Raw genomic sequence first — 15,724 nt, 5'->3', positions numbered from 1 at the left:
GGGGGGAGGAGCAAAAATAAAACGGTCTTATCAGCGAAATAATGCGTAGCTCTCGCAGGAGAATTGCATTTCAGCCGGCATCCTGCCGGTGTAATTACTTACAGTCGATTTATTCCAGTACGGTGTTGCGCTTGAAATATTTTTATATCGCGGCGCTTTACGGACAAACGAGCATCGGACAGAAACTGCCTGCAAAGGAGTTTTGTTTTTATCGCGATAATAATCCGATTGACGTAATACCGTGCGCGAGGGGACGACCCCCCTTCACCCCCTACCCTGTCCTTCGACTCCTTTTTTTTCTCTTACGCCCCCATCTCTCTCTCTCTCTCTCTCTCTCTCTTGCTTTCACGCACGTTTCCTCCCCCCCCCCTCATCTTAACATTTATATTTTCGCACACACGCGCGGCAGGCAAGGAGAAAAATGAAGAAAGAAGAGAAAAAGCGGCGGAACAACCTGAGCCTAATTCGCTCCAGTCGCTCGTTTTCCGCGAGTCGTCGGGGGAACTTTAAGGTTTCTCCGCCTCTCTCCTCGAACGTATTGTCGGGCGCGCTTAAGGGCGCCTCGCGTCATGAAATTTTGCAATTTTTTCCCTCGCTAATTTCGCCAGCCCTCCCTCGGTTTTCCTCGAGAGATTTTTCTGCCGCGAGGAGCACGGCGCATCTATGCGCGCGTACCACAATGTTATAGTAACTTGCGAATTAAAAAGAAGACGAGAGAATGAGAGAGGGAAAGAGGAATAAAGCCGCAAAGAGAGAGTGCGGGCGGAGAGGAGAGGAAGAGAGAGGATAAAAAAGAAAGATGGATAGGAAGGGAGATGGAGGAAGGGGGGGGAGAGAGAGAGAGAGAGAGAGAGAGAGAGAGAGAGAGAGAGAGAGAGAGAGAGAGAGAGGACGCTAGAGAAGAAAGAAAAAAAATAAAAAGATTTGATGATGGCCCGAGGAGGTAATCTGCTTTGCGACTTATTCTCCGAAGTCGGCCAGCTGTGTTAAATTGCTAATATCGGCGAAACAAAAATTCCCGTCGCTCGTCGAATGACGCACGTCGAGCTGCTCTCCCGACGAGACACTGTCGTCGCCCTTCGTCCCTCCCCCTCCCTCTCGGGGGGCTCGCATTCTGCGCTGCGTATATTAACAGAGCTGAGAGCGCTCGAATCATAGGGGATCGGCACGTTAATCAGAAATACAAAGCCAATACTCGTTGTTTTGCTTCTTAATCGAACGCGGACGCTGGCAGCGGAGGCGAAGGCGGAGGCGGAGGCGGAGGCGGAGGCGGAGGCGGCGGTCACCTGCATTTGCACAACGTCCCCGACTACGATTTTGTCGTCGAGGCAACGACCGCGAAACAGCCAGCTATGTTCGAAATTAGCATTGAAAATTCTACAGCTTCGCGCTTGTGCTACCCGCTCGCCCCCCCTCCTCCGTCGCCCCCCTTTCTCCGAGCGATCCGCCCGTCTTTCTACCCTGCCCCAGCGAGCGGGCGCGGCCAAGCTGTTATTTGGTTATATATATATATATATATATATAATGCAGCTTATATATAAATTTCCATACTACGCGCCCCGAAAGTGATTACAACTTTTACCGAGGATTTGTAACGGATCACACGCGCGCGCGGTGTTATGCAAAAATCGGATAACCCGTCCGGTCCGCCGCGCGCCGATGGTCGTGGCTTCGAGAGTGAATTAAGTTTCAAATGCAAAGTTTCGCCTCTATCTATCTCTCTCTCTCTCTCTCTCTCTCTCTCTCTCTCTCTCTCTCTCCCTCGCATCCTCCGGCGCGCCACTTGCTTCTTTTCTTTTGTTTAGCCGCCTCTTCTTACCCGGGATGGCGATTACCGAGGCTTGCGTACACCTTCCTCGTACGTACGAGTGCGGTCGCGCGCGAGCGAGTAACCAATTTCTATTTTTCTCTCTCTCTCTCTCTCTCTCTCTCTCTCTCTCTCTCTCTCTCTCTCTCTCTCTCTCTCCTTCATTTTCTCCTTCGACCACAGCATTACGGGCAGACTACGGCGAGACGCGATCTCTGTACAAAAGTCCGCTTTTCGAAGAACAGCGCACCGGCATCTTCTCCCTTTCTCCGAAATCATTTCGCGTCACGATCTTCGACTTATCATCGAGATTTATAGCTTCATAAACTCGAGCTGCTGAAAACATCGCCGGTAAATCCCGCCAACCTGCAGGAGTAGAAATATGGAAACTTCTGGAATTTCCATTTCCTCCGGCAGAATCCGTTATTATTCTGTTTGTGCATAAAGAAGATTGTAGAGGAAGGGAGAGGAGCACCGACAGACAGACGCGAGCGAACGAGAGCGAGCGGGCGAGGAGGGGGAGGAGGGAAAAGAGAGAGAGAGAGAGAGAGAGAGAGAGAGAGAGAGAGAGAGAAAGAGAGCACTATTGTATCACGTTAAGAGATATCAACCTAATTACGCGACACGCGATGCAGCCGATAGTGTCGTTTTTAGAGTTCCTACCTCTCCATTAGAAAATTTAGCCGAATTTCCGGCCGAACTCTCTTGCCGGACAATCTGGGCGCTTTAATCCGACGAGATATTCACGATCAATGAAATTTCTCTCCAAACGATCTCTCTCTCTCTCTCTCTCTCTCTCTCTCTCTCTCTCTCGCGCGCGATGGCCGGGCAAGTTCGGCCAGGTGGATCGAGCGCCAGCGGAATAGCGTTTTATTTTAACGCTGCCAAACGAGACTATGGTCTGCTTTTGGAACTCGCTTTTCTCGCACCGTGCCGCGTCCAACGGCGTTGCGCGCGCGCGCGCGCGCGCGCTGCTTTAAATCATCGATAAATCTGTCCCCGGCATCGGAAAGCCGTTACAAATAAGGCGTGGGTCAATAAACCGAGAGAGGATCGTCGCGCGGAGAACGAGTCGCGATTTGCAGCAGAAGCGTCGAGATATATCCTCTCTTCCTGCTTCCCCGAAACCCCCCCTCCCTCCCGCCCCGGTGCTCGTGGCCGTCGTGGAATCGGCAGAAGCAACGCTTCCGTATTCCTGTCTCTGTAAATCAATGATTAAGGTGCGGAATAAAATGTAGCGTTAGCGCGGCAATATTGGAGGTATGAATTTATAATGGTCCACTCGCGCCGTTCGTCCCGGTGCGCAGCGTGCAAAACGTGTCAGAGAGAAAGAGGGAGAGAGAGAGAGAGAGAGGGTTGAGCGCGCGGAGCCGTGCGCGTCGCCGCTGTGATAATAAAGCCGACGCAGTAAATGCTTAACGTAGTCGCGTAATTGCCACGGTGGTGTAATGGCGTGTCGTTTCGCCCGGGGGGAAAACCGACAAAAATCAATGGGGAGAGAGAGACCAGCCGGGAGAGGTTAACCGGCCAGAGGGAAGGCAAAGAAGGAGGAGGAGGAGGAGGAGGAGGAAGCGGCGGCGGCGGAGGAGGAGGACCGTCCAAAGGCTATTCTCCGCCGGCAACGGGCCGAGGTCGGCGCGCTTATTTATTTATCCCCTTAAAATGGCCGCGTGCTATCTTCCTCTCGTCGTCGCCACTTCGTTGCCGCCGCTTCGTATCTCAGAACTGGCCAGCCGTCTTCTCCTTCTGCTGCTCCTCCTCTCCTCCTCCTCTCCTCCTCCTCCTCCTCCTCCCCCCAGAAGACCGGTCTTCTCTCGGGGAAACGCCGCAATCCCTCGTACGATGTTGCGATTTCGCCGAAAATTCGAATACGGCGACGGCGGAGGAGGGAGAGGGGAAGAATCAGCTGTGCGGCGAACGATTCCCGAGTAAAAGGGCTTCAAGTCAAGTTGTAATTTGTAAGGTCTATCTCGCCCTTTGCTTAAAGCGGAGACAACGTGATAGGGCGAGTTAGGGCCGTGTTCAGAGCGCATCCGCGACGCACGGCGAGATCGCCGGTTTCAATCGCTGCTTTCAAACTTCATCGTCGCTCGTCAATTTCGGCCGCGGACTCGTTCCGCCGAATCTCTCGTACCGCGCGGGAGGGCGAGGGGGACGGGGGGGTGGAGATTCGAAAAAACACGCATGAAACGATAAAAGATGGATTTTATTTTGTTCCATTTTTGTTTCCCGTTCTGTTTTTTCAAATTTGCCACTCTCGCCGCGCCCCATCTCCTCCTCCTCCTCTCCGCTGCTGCACTCTTGCAAGAACGCGAACGTTCGAAATATTTTTTCGGTATTACTATTGGTATTTTTTCCGCAATGTGTTGATTGATTGCCGAGCGTGTGAATCGTACACGCAATTTCGGCGCGGCGGATGAGTTCCGCGCTGACAGCTCGACATTCAGCGGTTAACCGTGTACCGAGAGATGATTGATCGAGAGTAAATTAAAAATAGATGATCGAAAGAGAACCCGCCGCCGGAAAGAGCGAAAGAGAAAGGAGGAGGAGAGGGGAGTCCGGCTAAAAGTAAGACATCGCAATCGTTATATTCGCAAAATTACGACGCCGAAATGTTCGGAGCTGCAACGACGTCCTTCTTCTCGCTCGCGCTCTCTCCTTCTTGCGGCTTCGGGATACTCGAGAGTCTAAAGTTACAGTGTTAACGTCCAGGCCGAAAATTTAATCAGTCGACTTAATTTTCCCTCACTCGCGGCCCGTTTTTATTATTTCTGCCCGAGGCGAGCGGAATATGCAATCGCGTTGCCCGGCGAACAAAACGGGGCACGGTCGTGCCTCGTCCCTCATCCCGAAGAAAAGCCAGTAAAAATCAATGAACCAAAGCCGCTGGCGCGGGACTAGCCCAAGGCTCTTCCCAGCCTGTTGAATGAACGAACGAACGAACGAACGAACGAACGAACGAACGAACGAACGAACGAACGAACGAACGAACAAACGTCATCTGTAAGAACTGGTTTAACTGTTGGACGAGCGTGTCTACATCGGCTGCCCGCAATAACGACTTTCCGAATATGTCCGAACGACCGCATCGCGAGAGAGCGGAGGATTAACGTCGCGAATGCGAAGAGAGAGAGAGAGAGAGAGAAAGGAGAGGAGAGGAGGAGAAGAAGGGAAAGGAACGTTACGAGCAAAGCTGGGACTTACATCTCTGCTTTGTTTTCCATTAGAACGAAGAGCGTTGGGAAAAAGCGGCGGACGAAGCGTACCGGAAGGTTGTCCGCCTGCGTTTTAACGGGCCGTTGCGCGCGCGAAACATAAACCGCGACGCGATTACACGTCGCGCAGCCCCAGGAATTTGTCAAAAGACGTCCGCCGTCCGGCCCGTTGTCGTGCATCCCGCGCTCTCGTTGTAAAATATTTGATGGCGCTGCACGACGGCGGGCGCAAGAAACGGTGACAGAAATCGCCTGTAGGCGACTGCTTCCAGGTCTTCGCCGGGTTACTTTGTGAGGTCGTCGTACTCATTTATTCATCTCCCTTAAAAAACTGCGCCATGCTGCGCGCGCGCAAGCCCCCGTACCCGCGCTTTCTCTCCCTCCTCGCCCGCCGCTCCCTTTTCCCTCTCTCTCTCTCTCTCTCTCTCTCTCTTGCTCTCCTTCGCCGCTTTCGAGTCGACTCTCGTGTTATCTTCGGTGGAAAAAAATTCGCCCGCAGGATTCTGAGAAAAATTTAACGTCGAACACGCGTGCGTGCTCTCTCTCTCTCTCTCTCTCTCTTTCATGCGCGCATATCCTATCTCTTAGATATACCCGCAGCTCGAATCTATTTCAAGTTTGCCCGTGCCTAACGCACCGCCGGCGAATCGATTTATGCGCGATAAACGCAGCCTCTCTTGCTCCCCGCGTCTCTCTCTCTCTCTCTCTCTCTCTCTCTCTCTCTCTCTCTCTCTGCGCGACTAACAAATAGGGTGTTTCTAATGCCGCGTTCACGGGACCGCGCGAGCTGTCTCGCAAGAGACAGACGCGGGCGCCTTACGGTACCGTTAAACCATCCGTATCTTTTACCGTACCGCTCTCACCGCAGTACTTCGGCGCAGTCGCAGCTTTATCGCGTATTATTCTGTTCGCTCGCAGTCTTGGAGCATCTCCTGATTTTTCGAGTCCGCAGAATGATGGAGCAAAGGAGATATATATACATGTAGAGAAAGAAAGAGAAACGGAGAGGAAGAGACAGAGAGATAGAGAGAGAGAGAGAGAGAGAGAGAGAGAGAGAGAGAGAGAGAGAGAGAGAGTGTGTGTGTGTGTGTGTGTGTGTGTGTGTGTGTGTGTGTGTGTGTGTGTGTGTGTGTGTGTGGAATTGACGCGAACGTCACGCTGCGCCTGGCGATCGGTTAACGCAAAAGAGCGCGAGCAACGCGCGATCGTTACGCTCTCCGTGCGAGCGGAGTAGCCCTTCACCGTAGGCATTCACGACGCACTTTGAAAAATTTATGATCGACCGCTCGTAAAGAGCAAAATATATGAAGATAGAGGGAAAAAAGGCGGGAGGGTAAGAGGCGGAGGAGAACGGGAGGGGAACGGGAGTAAATATACAAGGATATCGATACACGGAGCTAACCTGCCCCGGCCCCCCTCGCCCCTCCGTCCCCCGCCGTCCATTGACGACGCGCGGTGCAGGTATAACGCAACGCCTAATAATATCGTTAACGCTAGAACCCATTCTCTCTCCCTCCCTCCCTCTCTCGTTCCCCTCCCTTTCGCCGATGTTTACCAAATCCGATATTCCCTGATATTTTAGCGCCACGCTCCCCTCCCCCGATACATTATACATTCGTTATCGACGACGCGGCAATATCCCAGCGACAGATTCGAACGGCTCCCTCCCTCCCTCCCTCCTCTCGCCGTCGCTTGATAATGTGGATTGCAGCTGGCTGATTTAGTTCCTCGTTAATCCGCTCGGTCGACGCGACTCGTTATTAATTTCCCGCTTCTCCGTCGATTTTCTATTTTTCTCGCCGACCGGTCGGACGCTTCGAGGATGCGCGCGCGCGCGCGCTTGAGCGGCTCCAAGCGGAGCCAATCGACGGACTTAACGACAGAATTAACACTCGTCCGACAATGGTCGGGAGAGATCAATACCTTCCGCCTGTTTTTAGCAGATCGGAGCGGGCAAGGAGGCGCGACTGCGGGAGAGATAACGCCGCAACTGGCGTTGTCGATGGAACCGACGAGCCGAGCTCGCCGAAAGTCGCCGGTTTCAGATGACCTTCTCCAAACTCGCGAGAGCGCGTGGATTCATCTCAACCGCCGATTAAACCGGCACGGACGCGCATTGTCCTTGAGCTCGAAATTCGGAACACTGGAACAATTTCTCGACGAAAGTCGCAATACCGAGGTCCAAGTTCCGGGATAATATCTCGAAATACAATTTTCCCGAAGCGCCGGCACTCCGCTCAAATGAGCAGATGCTAATGCGCAGCCGACCGTACAACGAGACAACTCCACACAGCATTCCGGCAAAATTCTATCCCGAGAAGGGGGGACGGGCGAACGGAGAGACGTGTTATTCCCGTGCTCGAATATTACCGCGCGGTATTACGGCTTTTTTCAGCTGATTGTCTCGCCTACGTAAATCTCGATGTATTCTTCTTCCGTTCGAGGCGACGCGACGCGTGTCCGCCTCAACTGGCGGAATTACCAATAGCCTCTCTTTCTAACCGTGCGGCTTGTTGTCCGACGAGAATTAATAATCCCGTGGGTGTGTGTGTGTGTGTGTGTGTGTGTGTTAGAGCGCTGGAAGGGCACTTAATACGTGGCTAATAGCAATTTTAACCCTGACAGTAACACCGAGAACGCCTGCCAGGCGTAAACCGCTGTATGTAGTACGTCTCCCCGCGCTCGATATTATGCATAAGAGGCACGTTGAAAGTAAAACGGAAAAAGAGAGAGCAGCGATAATACAGCTCGCGATAAGCGATTTAATGAATTTTAAATCTTCTTTTCGGCGATATATGTGTGTGTGTGTGTGTCGGTGCGCGCCCCTCCAACATACGATGTTGACTCAAGCGCAAGACGAGTGTGTTGCCGTCAGGGTTAAAAGCAGGTGATAAAGAACACACACGAGCGATCCTCGCTCGTTTCACAAGCGACAAACTGTCTCTCCCGAGTCGTCGCCGCCACCTCGGCAACTCCGCCGACCGAGTTCGCCGCCGCGTCGACTGCCTCGGATTCGGAATTCGGCGGAAACTTTACTTTCGCGCGGAGCCGCGCGAAGTTGATCGGCGCCACTCGGCGCGCGCGCGCGCGAATCACGGTGCGTTAATTAGTTACGATGGGACATTGTTGAATGCTGATGTTAAGGTCCCGCTGCGGGATTCGATAATTTGCCGAGAATCAGCGCGGATAAGAAGTAAAGCGGCTTACTCTCTTGAAGCTCTCGCGCCGCGAGTATTTCTCCAATTATAGAGCGCGTGCGCGTGTACATAAAACGCCGGGCGGCTCTCGCGATCCTAAGCGTATGTAATCTGGTTAAGTCGTATTGGGGGAACCCTCTCGCGCGCGCATCTCCAGCTATTGTTCCGTTCGAGCTACGTTCGCTCGACCGACGATCGCGTACTTATGAGCGGCATTTTGAAGCGCAGACGCGCGTGCCGCGTTCTCGCGGCGGATTAATGCCGGTGTTTCCTCCTCCCCTCCCCTCTCCTCCCCTCCCCCCCTTCCCGTGTCCGCCCTCGCTGCGTACAGAATCGGCATGCGAAACTCTCGCGAGGACGCCTCGCAGAAAATCGCGAACGAGCGAGCGGGTCGGTCAACTTCCTCTCTTGGACTCGGCGCGGCGCACTGTGAGACGTTTCGCCTGAAAAGTTGGCTGGAAAAGTGAGTTTTCTTAAAATCATTCCTGCTTTACACGAGTGACTGTCCTGGACAGTTGAATATCTGCGGAATAATGCGGGCCGCTATACTTTTGTTCATCATATATCGATAACACGAAGTGGTTTGCTTAGTCAGAATCTGGACATTATTCGTATTGCACGGAGATCGCATCAATTCTCAGCGCTTTACAACATACGATCTTCGATCAGAATTTTCAGCTTCTTACAAGTAAACCTCGGGCAACGTCAGACGCCGATTTGCTCCCAATTTTTTATAGTTATTTTTTATGTCGAAATATGAAGAGATCTGTTGTCATTTTTGGCTTAAATTAATTTTTTCAATTTTTTCGAAATTTTTCAAGTTTCGCACAAGCACACCATTTTATACATATTTAAAACAATATTTCTTAAAAATATATATATCTGATTTGTTGAAACTTGCGCACACACATGTCGCCGATTATGAATCAGAACCATTTTGTAAAATTCAAAATGGCGGGTCTAATGTGGCTGACGTCATTGTTGAAGAAGTGTTCAGTTTTACGCTACATTCGACGTTGGGTAATCGGCTTTCGGCTCACTATTCAGCAAACATACGTCATTTCAACGTCAAAATCTGGTGAAAAAATGAACGAGAAATGAACAAAAAAAAAATGAACAAAAAACTTCGAAAAGAAATTTCGAAAAAATTGAAAAAATTGATTTAAGCTAAAAATGACAACAGATTTCTTTATATTCTGACAACTGAGTTCTTGTTGGAAGTGGCAGCGCGAGAAATTTTTCGTTATGGATTGTTACGAGGAAGGCATGAAGAAACGTTTTAGACTATATTTATTGCGATTGAATTGTTATTCACGTAGTTGTACGATTTTCAAAATAGCATTCAATAATGTATCTTTTTGCGTTCTTGATGTCAAACTCGAAGGATTTGGCTTGATACTTCAGGGTGTATCCCTGTTACGTTTCTTGGATGAAACGAAAAAGTAATCTCTCCGGATGAAATATCAGAAAGAATTAGCCGCGGAAAACCGCGGATGTAGTTTTAGCAATTACTTTTGTTTCCCTAAACGTAAATTAGGTTTTGCCCAAAGATTATTCAGACATGAAGTTTCCTTTCGTTTCTTTTTGTCCTGTTTTTGTTTCCTTTTGCAGTACAGACATAATCAACAGACTTTTACCAAGTTCTGACCCGTTACTAACAAATATGTGGATCCGTACCGAGAAAGAAACCTAATCCTAGTTTTCAAAAGAAACATTGGATATGCTTTTTTTCACTGACCCCACGCCAAGAAAAGGAGATATTTCAACAGATAAAAATGATATTGAATGACCGAGGATGGAATGCACTCATTGGACGAAGAAATTTGGAGTTCGTCTAGTTATAATATTTATTGATGTGAAATATTGTGCTTTCTTAATTATTAAAATATTTTCACACATATATTTACACTTTATTTCATGAAAAACTTATACAAAATCTTCATAATAATCATATGTACAATTAGTAGTACGTTTTAAACCGAAATTCGTCAAAGAATAAATTTGACCAAACTTTTTGGCACAAACATCCCACTGTGCGGCGGTTCGTCGAGCGAGCCCCGGTCGAAATTTCAAATGTCCATATTGGCCCTGCAAATTCTGCCCAACTTGAAGGACCAATGAGGAGAATCTCTCGAGATAGGACGCTGTATACAAACTGTTATCCTACCTGGACACCGACTGGAAACTGCTTGCTCGACAATACCTGCTCGCCGCTCTCCTCGCGTTCACTGTCTCACGAGGAGACACTCATTTGAGATTATTTAATATTCGATTATCTCCGAAAGCTCGCGAGTTTAATCTCCACTTGTAATATCAGCAAGCGTCGTATCAATTATGCAATCTACTCGGCCGTAAGTAGAGCATGCGAGAGGAGAGAGAGAGAGAGAGAGAGAGAGAGAGAGAGAGAGAGAGAGAGAGAGAGAGAGAGAGAGAGAGAAGCAAATATTGAATGATCTGATAGAGATTAACGAATGAGTGGGTGAAATAGAAGCGACACGTGTTTATACTTTTAACGTTTCTCTCTTTCGCCGCTCTTCTTGTCTCGGACTCGAGATTCGGACTGTCAGCTCTTAAAAGAGCTGATACCGAGAAAAAGCTGTCGCGCTAAACGAAGACAAACACTCGCATGTCCAATAATGCCGTGAGTGCGTCCACTAATAGAGATTTAAAACTGGATTCCATGCGATAACAATAAATCATCAGAGATGACAACAGATGTAAACAATATCGCGCGATCCGAACGAGCGCGCTGTTGGCGGACGTAAACAAGACCGTATAATCGCGGCTTGACGAGCATTATTAAACGTAAAAGTAACTGTCAGATTGAGATCACATTAGGTTACTCCGGGATCGGTTTTCGTGCTCGCGCGAGTCATTCAGAGTGCCGGTTCGTATTTGTCAACCGTAATTTGACCGCGTTTGGACGCGACGTGTCTCTCGCGCGAAAGAACCTAGCGAACCAAGTCGCCAAGATTTTAGAGACGAGAGAGGATCATCGGGGCTAAAATTACTTTTGACTTGAGCCGGACTTGAGCCGGGGGCTCAATTTCGACCGGGGCTGTTTCCTCGTTCCCGGAAACTTCGCCAAACGCCCGCCGGGAGATCGGAACCTCCCGTGAAATCAATGACTGACACACACCTGGAGATGCATGATGTATCGCCGCCCGCGCCCCTTGTCCTGCGCCCTCCGTCCTGCTCTACCGATCCGCCGCCCTGATTGCACCCTCCCGCACAGGACACTCGTTCATTAGCACTCGCGATCGTACGAGGAACATGTGTCGACTGACGCGATATGTCAGCGCGCGCGCGCGCGCGTGCGCGCGACGAGATTCAATAATAAATACCTCAGGAGAGCCGGGGCGAAATTTATATTTATCGGCCGGCGGGAAAATCGTAAATAATGAACGAGTACACGTTCGCGCGTGTCGCGGCAAACACGCGGCGCTTGCCGTCTCGAGATCTTATGACTCAAATACACGACGTGAGTGTGGGTGCTAAAACAATAAACAGGGACGACGAGAGATCGCCCCCTCCCCCCCCTCCCCACTCCGGGTCAACCCAGATCGTTGGTTGATCAATAACGCGTATATTCGGTGGCCGAGAAATGTCGCGCGATGGCGAACTTTGATTACTGACGTTAATTATGACACTGCGAAGCGATCAGGATGATTATAAGTGCAAAGCGCGGTTAATGTCGCGTTTCGTCGAGTCGGCTCGTATCGATCGTCGTCGAATCGCGGCGATCGGATCGCCGCTGATTCCTGAGGACGGATTACAGGACGCGGGACGCGTCGCCGACGAGGCTTACAGCTTCCTCTTTTTCCACGTTCATTGAATACCCGCAGATCCTATCGAGATTGGAAAGGTATTAGGAAAGATATTAAGACATTACGGAAGGGGGAAGTTTACATTCGCCCGCGCGATCGGCCACTGAGCTCGCTCAGATTATTTATTATTTGCTTGGCGCAGTACTCTACTTGCGGCCGGATGAATTGCGTGATTAATGCATCGCTCGCTGCCAAGATGAAGCGCGTGGTAAACTATTGAGAGAGAGAGAGAGAGAGAGAGAGAGAGAAATAGATAATCGAATCAAGAACCTGTTAAATAAAGCCTGTCCTCTTTAACAAGACGAGCATTCGACGAGGCGATGAATAAACATTTGCGGCATCAAAATACAATAGCCTGTGCAGTGTGTTTTACCATTTTCCGTTGATGCTTCAAGTTTGGAGAAATTTGTAAAGTTTACCCTTTAGGGGTAAATTTGCAAATCGCAAATGGACGAGCAATTACAAACGAGTGAAGAAGATTCGACCATGATGTTAATAAAATCGGCTATTTTTCGACTACGTCGTCGCGCCCTACGAATAATATCGGAGAACACGAAAGATACCGACATCGAATTCTTAAATTTATCTCCTTTTATACAAATTCATACAAATTATCCTCCTGCATCTCCGCGCGACTCTCGTATGTCAGCTCTCTTCGTCAATCGCCAGTAGGTGACTCTTGTTCCCGAAGAGTTGACGGAAGAGCATGGAAGCTGGATAAATTTCCGAAAACTACTCACACCACTTTCACAGATTTATCTACGCGCATTTACATTTTGGATATTCGTTTTAACCTTCGCAGTTGTGTCCGTCTCTTAATCTGGAACGTTAAACGCAAAAGTAGCACGTAGGCTTCTTCTTATCTCCGGGAAAATAATGTAGATATCATCAGCGACATGTAACGTTATTTAAACTTTGTCGGCATTAAGCCTGCCTCGCCTGTCGGCGAGAAGGCCCATTCAGGGGCAGTCGCTTGAGATCAGATTCGAAGCAATTTCATCAAGATCCACGACAATAAGGCGCGCGCGCGCGCGCGAGAATGCTTTTCGGAAGTTCAGGCCAAAGTTTCGGCAGGAAGGCGAAATCTCTCCCCTCGGCCTTAATTCTTCTTACCTGTTCGTCTTGCAGAACGGCTTCTTCGCAACGGGCGCCAGTCGGAAGCTCGCAGGCGGCCTGCAATGAGAAAAGATTCGCTTGACGTGAAAGCCGCGTGAGTAATCTTCGTTTGAGATTTTCTATAAACGGACTTGTCGAGATTGCGCCGGGAATTGCGCGCGTCAATTCCCGGCGCGATATCGATACCGTCTTTTATCGGGGAGCCGGCGGGAAACGCGCGCGCGCGCGCGCGACAGATAACGGCGATATGAGACGATCAGTCGAAATTATTCCTGATCGGGGAAATGGCCGAATACGAGCCGACTCGTGCGGATAGATCAGTGCGAGTTAAATGAAATTTTTATCGGAGGATAACAAAGTTTGACAGCGCGGAGCAACGCACGAGGAGCGCGCGCGCGCGCGCGCGGAGAGCTTTCTCGGAGCTTCAAACGACGAGCACGCGACGAATCGACCCAAGCCGCGAGAGATCCTTCGTCCGATTCCCGATAGCCTCACACATTGCTCGAGTTTCGATCTTGGGGCGAGAGTTCGAAACAAAATCTCTCTCTGTACGTCTTCTTCCTACTTTATAATTATCCCCCCGACGGGAGAGCTAAAACGTTTCTGTTTCAGTCCGCAGCGGATAAAATCGAGTGAGTCTTCGAAAAGGTCGTTCTAAAACCGTAAGTCTTGCATACATATACAGGGTGACCCGAAATTCCCGCATTCGAAGTACAGGACGTGATATTTTATGCTGAGAGAAACAACTTTTTCCTTTAACAAAATTGCGTCCGACAAGTAGTTTTTGCAGGAGAGCGTGTCAAAGTTAATGAATAAGCGCTCTCTCTCTCTCTCTCTCTTCTATGTAGCGCTCAGGGCCGGCGCACGCGCTCCTCACTCGCGTGTACCTAGTCAATGACTAGTATTCATAAGTAATGTCTTTTAAAGACGCTCATATGGCTTTGTTGTGATTGGTTTACGACATCTCAAGACTATATTTAAGATCTTATATTAAGATCTTAAATAATAAAAATCAACTATGAAACGATACCGGGATTTGACTTTCTTCCGTATTGTATTGCTTAAATAATGAAAAGTTAATAAAATAAGTATTGCCTTTATTTCTTACGTAATAAACGGATAGAAAATTGTCCGATTGCACAATATCATCTGAAAATAAAAACAAGTGTAAATAATATGCTTTGTGAGTTGTGAAATCCCGGTCATAGTTGACTCTTATTATTTAAGTACAGTCTCAAGTACAGTCTTAAGATATGTCGTGAACTAATCGCAACAGAGCGGTATGAGTGTCTTAAAAGACACTACTTATGAATACTAATCACTGACTGAAGGTACACGCGAGTAAGGCGCGCGCGCGCGCGCGCCACGGCCCTGAGCGCTACATAGACAAGAGCGCTTTTCGTTAACTTTAACACGCTCTTCTGCAAAAACTTATCGGATGCAATTTTGTTAAAAAGGAAAACGTTGTTTCAGCATAAAGTATCATATCCTGTACTCCGAATGCGAGAATTTCGCATCACCCTGTATATAACGAATATAAATAACTATTAATCTAAAACATTACCCGTCACGTAACCCGTTACGTTCCACGTAACGTAAAGGGCAGTATCGCTCGTCGCGTCGACGACGTGTTAATATAATTAATAGTCTTAATCGAGCCAGCCGACGAGAAAGAGAGAGAGAGAGAGAGAGAGAGGGGGGGAGGGGAGAGGCACAGAGATTAGAGAATTCCGCCGGCAGGAAATAAAAATTCACCCGTACGTCTGCTCATTAAGATCAACGACCTTGCGCACGCCAGACCGCTGCGTACGTGAAGAGTGTATTTTTAGCGAGACGTCATGGCGAGAATTCGCGGCCATAGGCGCCGCACGCGCGATAATTGCGCGCCGCCGAGAGGTTCGTAGCTGACTAAATAGTCCGGGATCAATTCATTAGGCGCTCCGAGCGAGCCGAGGGAGCGATAAAACGACAATAAACGAAAACGTAAGGCGAGCGATGTTTACATGCGGGGAGGGGAGGGCGGGGGGGGTCTTTCAAAGCCGTCGGGCGTTCGAAATGCTTCGAGACTTCTTTTCGACCGCGGTTTGAAACGCAGCCGACCGGGAGGGGGAGGAGGAAGCTGCTTCTGAAAAATCCGCGGAACTTCAGTTTCTTCTCTCGCGCCTCGTCCCGGGCGCGTCTGGCTTCGTTCCGAAGCGCGCGGGTGGGAGAAAAAAAATTGTTCAAACCGTTTGCAAGCCCGAGCTGGTCGGGGGGGGGGGGGGGGCTAATCAGAGAGAGTTTCCGCGCGTTATCATAAATGTAAACTCACCGAGAGACACCGAGTCCACCGATGTCCAGCGCGGAAAATAGCCGAGTGGGAGAGTCCGAGGGAGTGAAGTTAGGTCTTCGCCTCGAAATCGAGGAATCGCCGCCGTTGCCCGCGCAAACGGCGACGTCGGCGAGAGGGCGAGAAAAAGGTCGGCCGGAATACCCGCCGAAAATACCCTCGGTGTACTACCCGGGACGTAAGATGGGAGTCGCACAGGCGAATTTGCGCTCGCGACTCGAGCCGAAAAATTC

The 15,724-nt window shown here is 49.7% G+C and overlaps 1 protein-coding gene across 3 annotated transcripts in view; it reads right to left on the bottom strand.

Moving 5' to 3' along the window:
* LOC105189772 (irregular chiasm C-roughest protein) overlaps positions 1-15,724 on the bottom strand; it is a 175,896-nt gene that overhangs the window by 108,690 nt on the left and 51,482 nt on the right. For all 3 annotated transcript variants that reach the window (XM_019844462.2, XM_025305536.1, XM_025305537.1), the window contains exon 2: positions 13,160-13,219. In XM_019844462.2, the coding sequence (XP_019700021.2) occupies positions 13,160-13,219 (60 nt within the window). The remainder of the gene's footprint in view (positions 1-13,159; positions 13,220-15,724) is intronic.

This window comes from Harpegnathos saltator, unplaced genomic scaffold, assembly GCF_003227715.2.
Source record: "Harpegnathos saltator strain DR-91 unplaced genomic scaffold, Hsal_v8.6 scaffold7, whole genome shotgun sequence".
NCBI lineage: Eukaryota > Metazoa > Arthropoda > Insecta > Hymenoptera > Formicidae > Harpegnathos > Harpegnathos saltator.
This window is presented reverse-complemented; position numbering and strand designations above follow the sequence as displayed.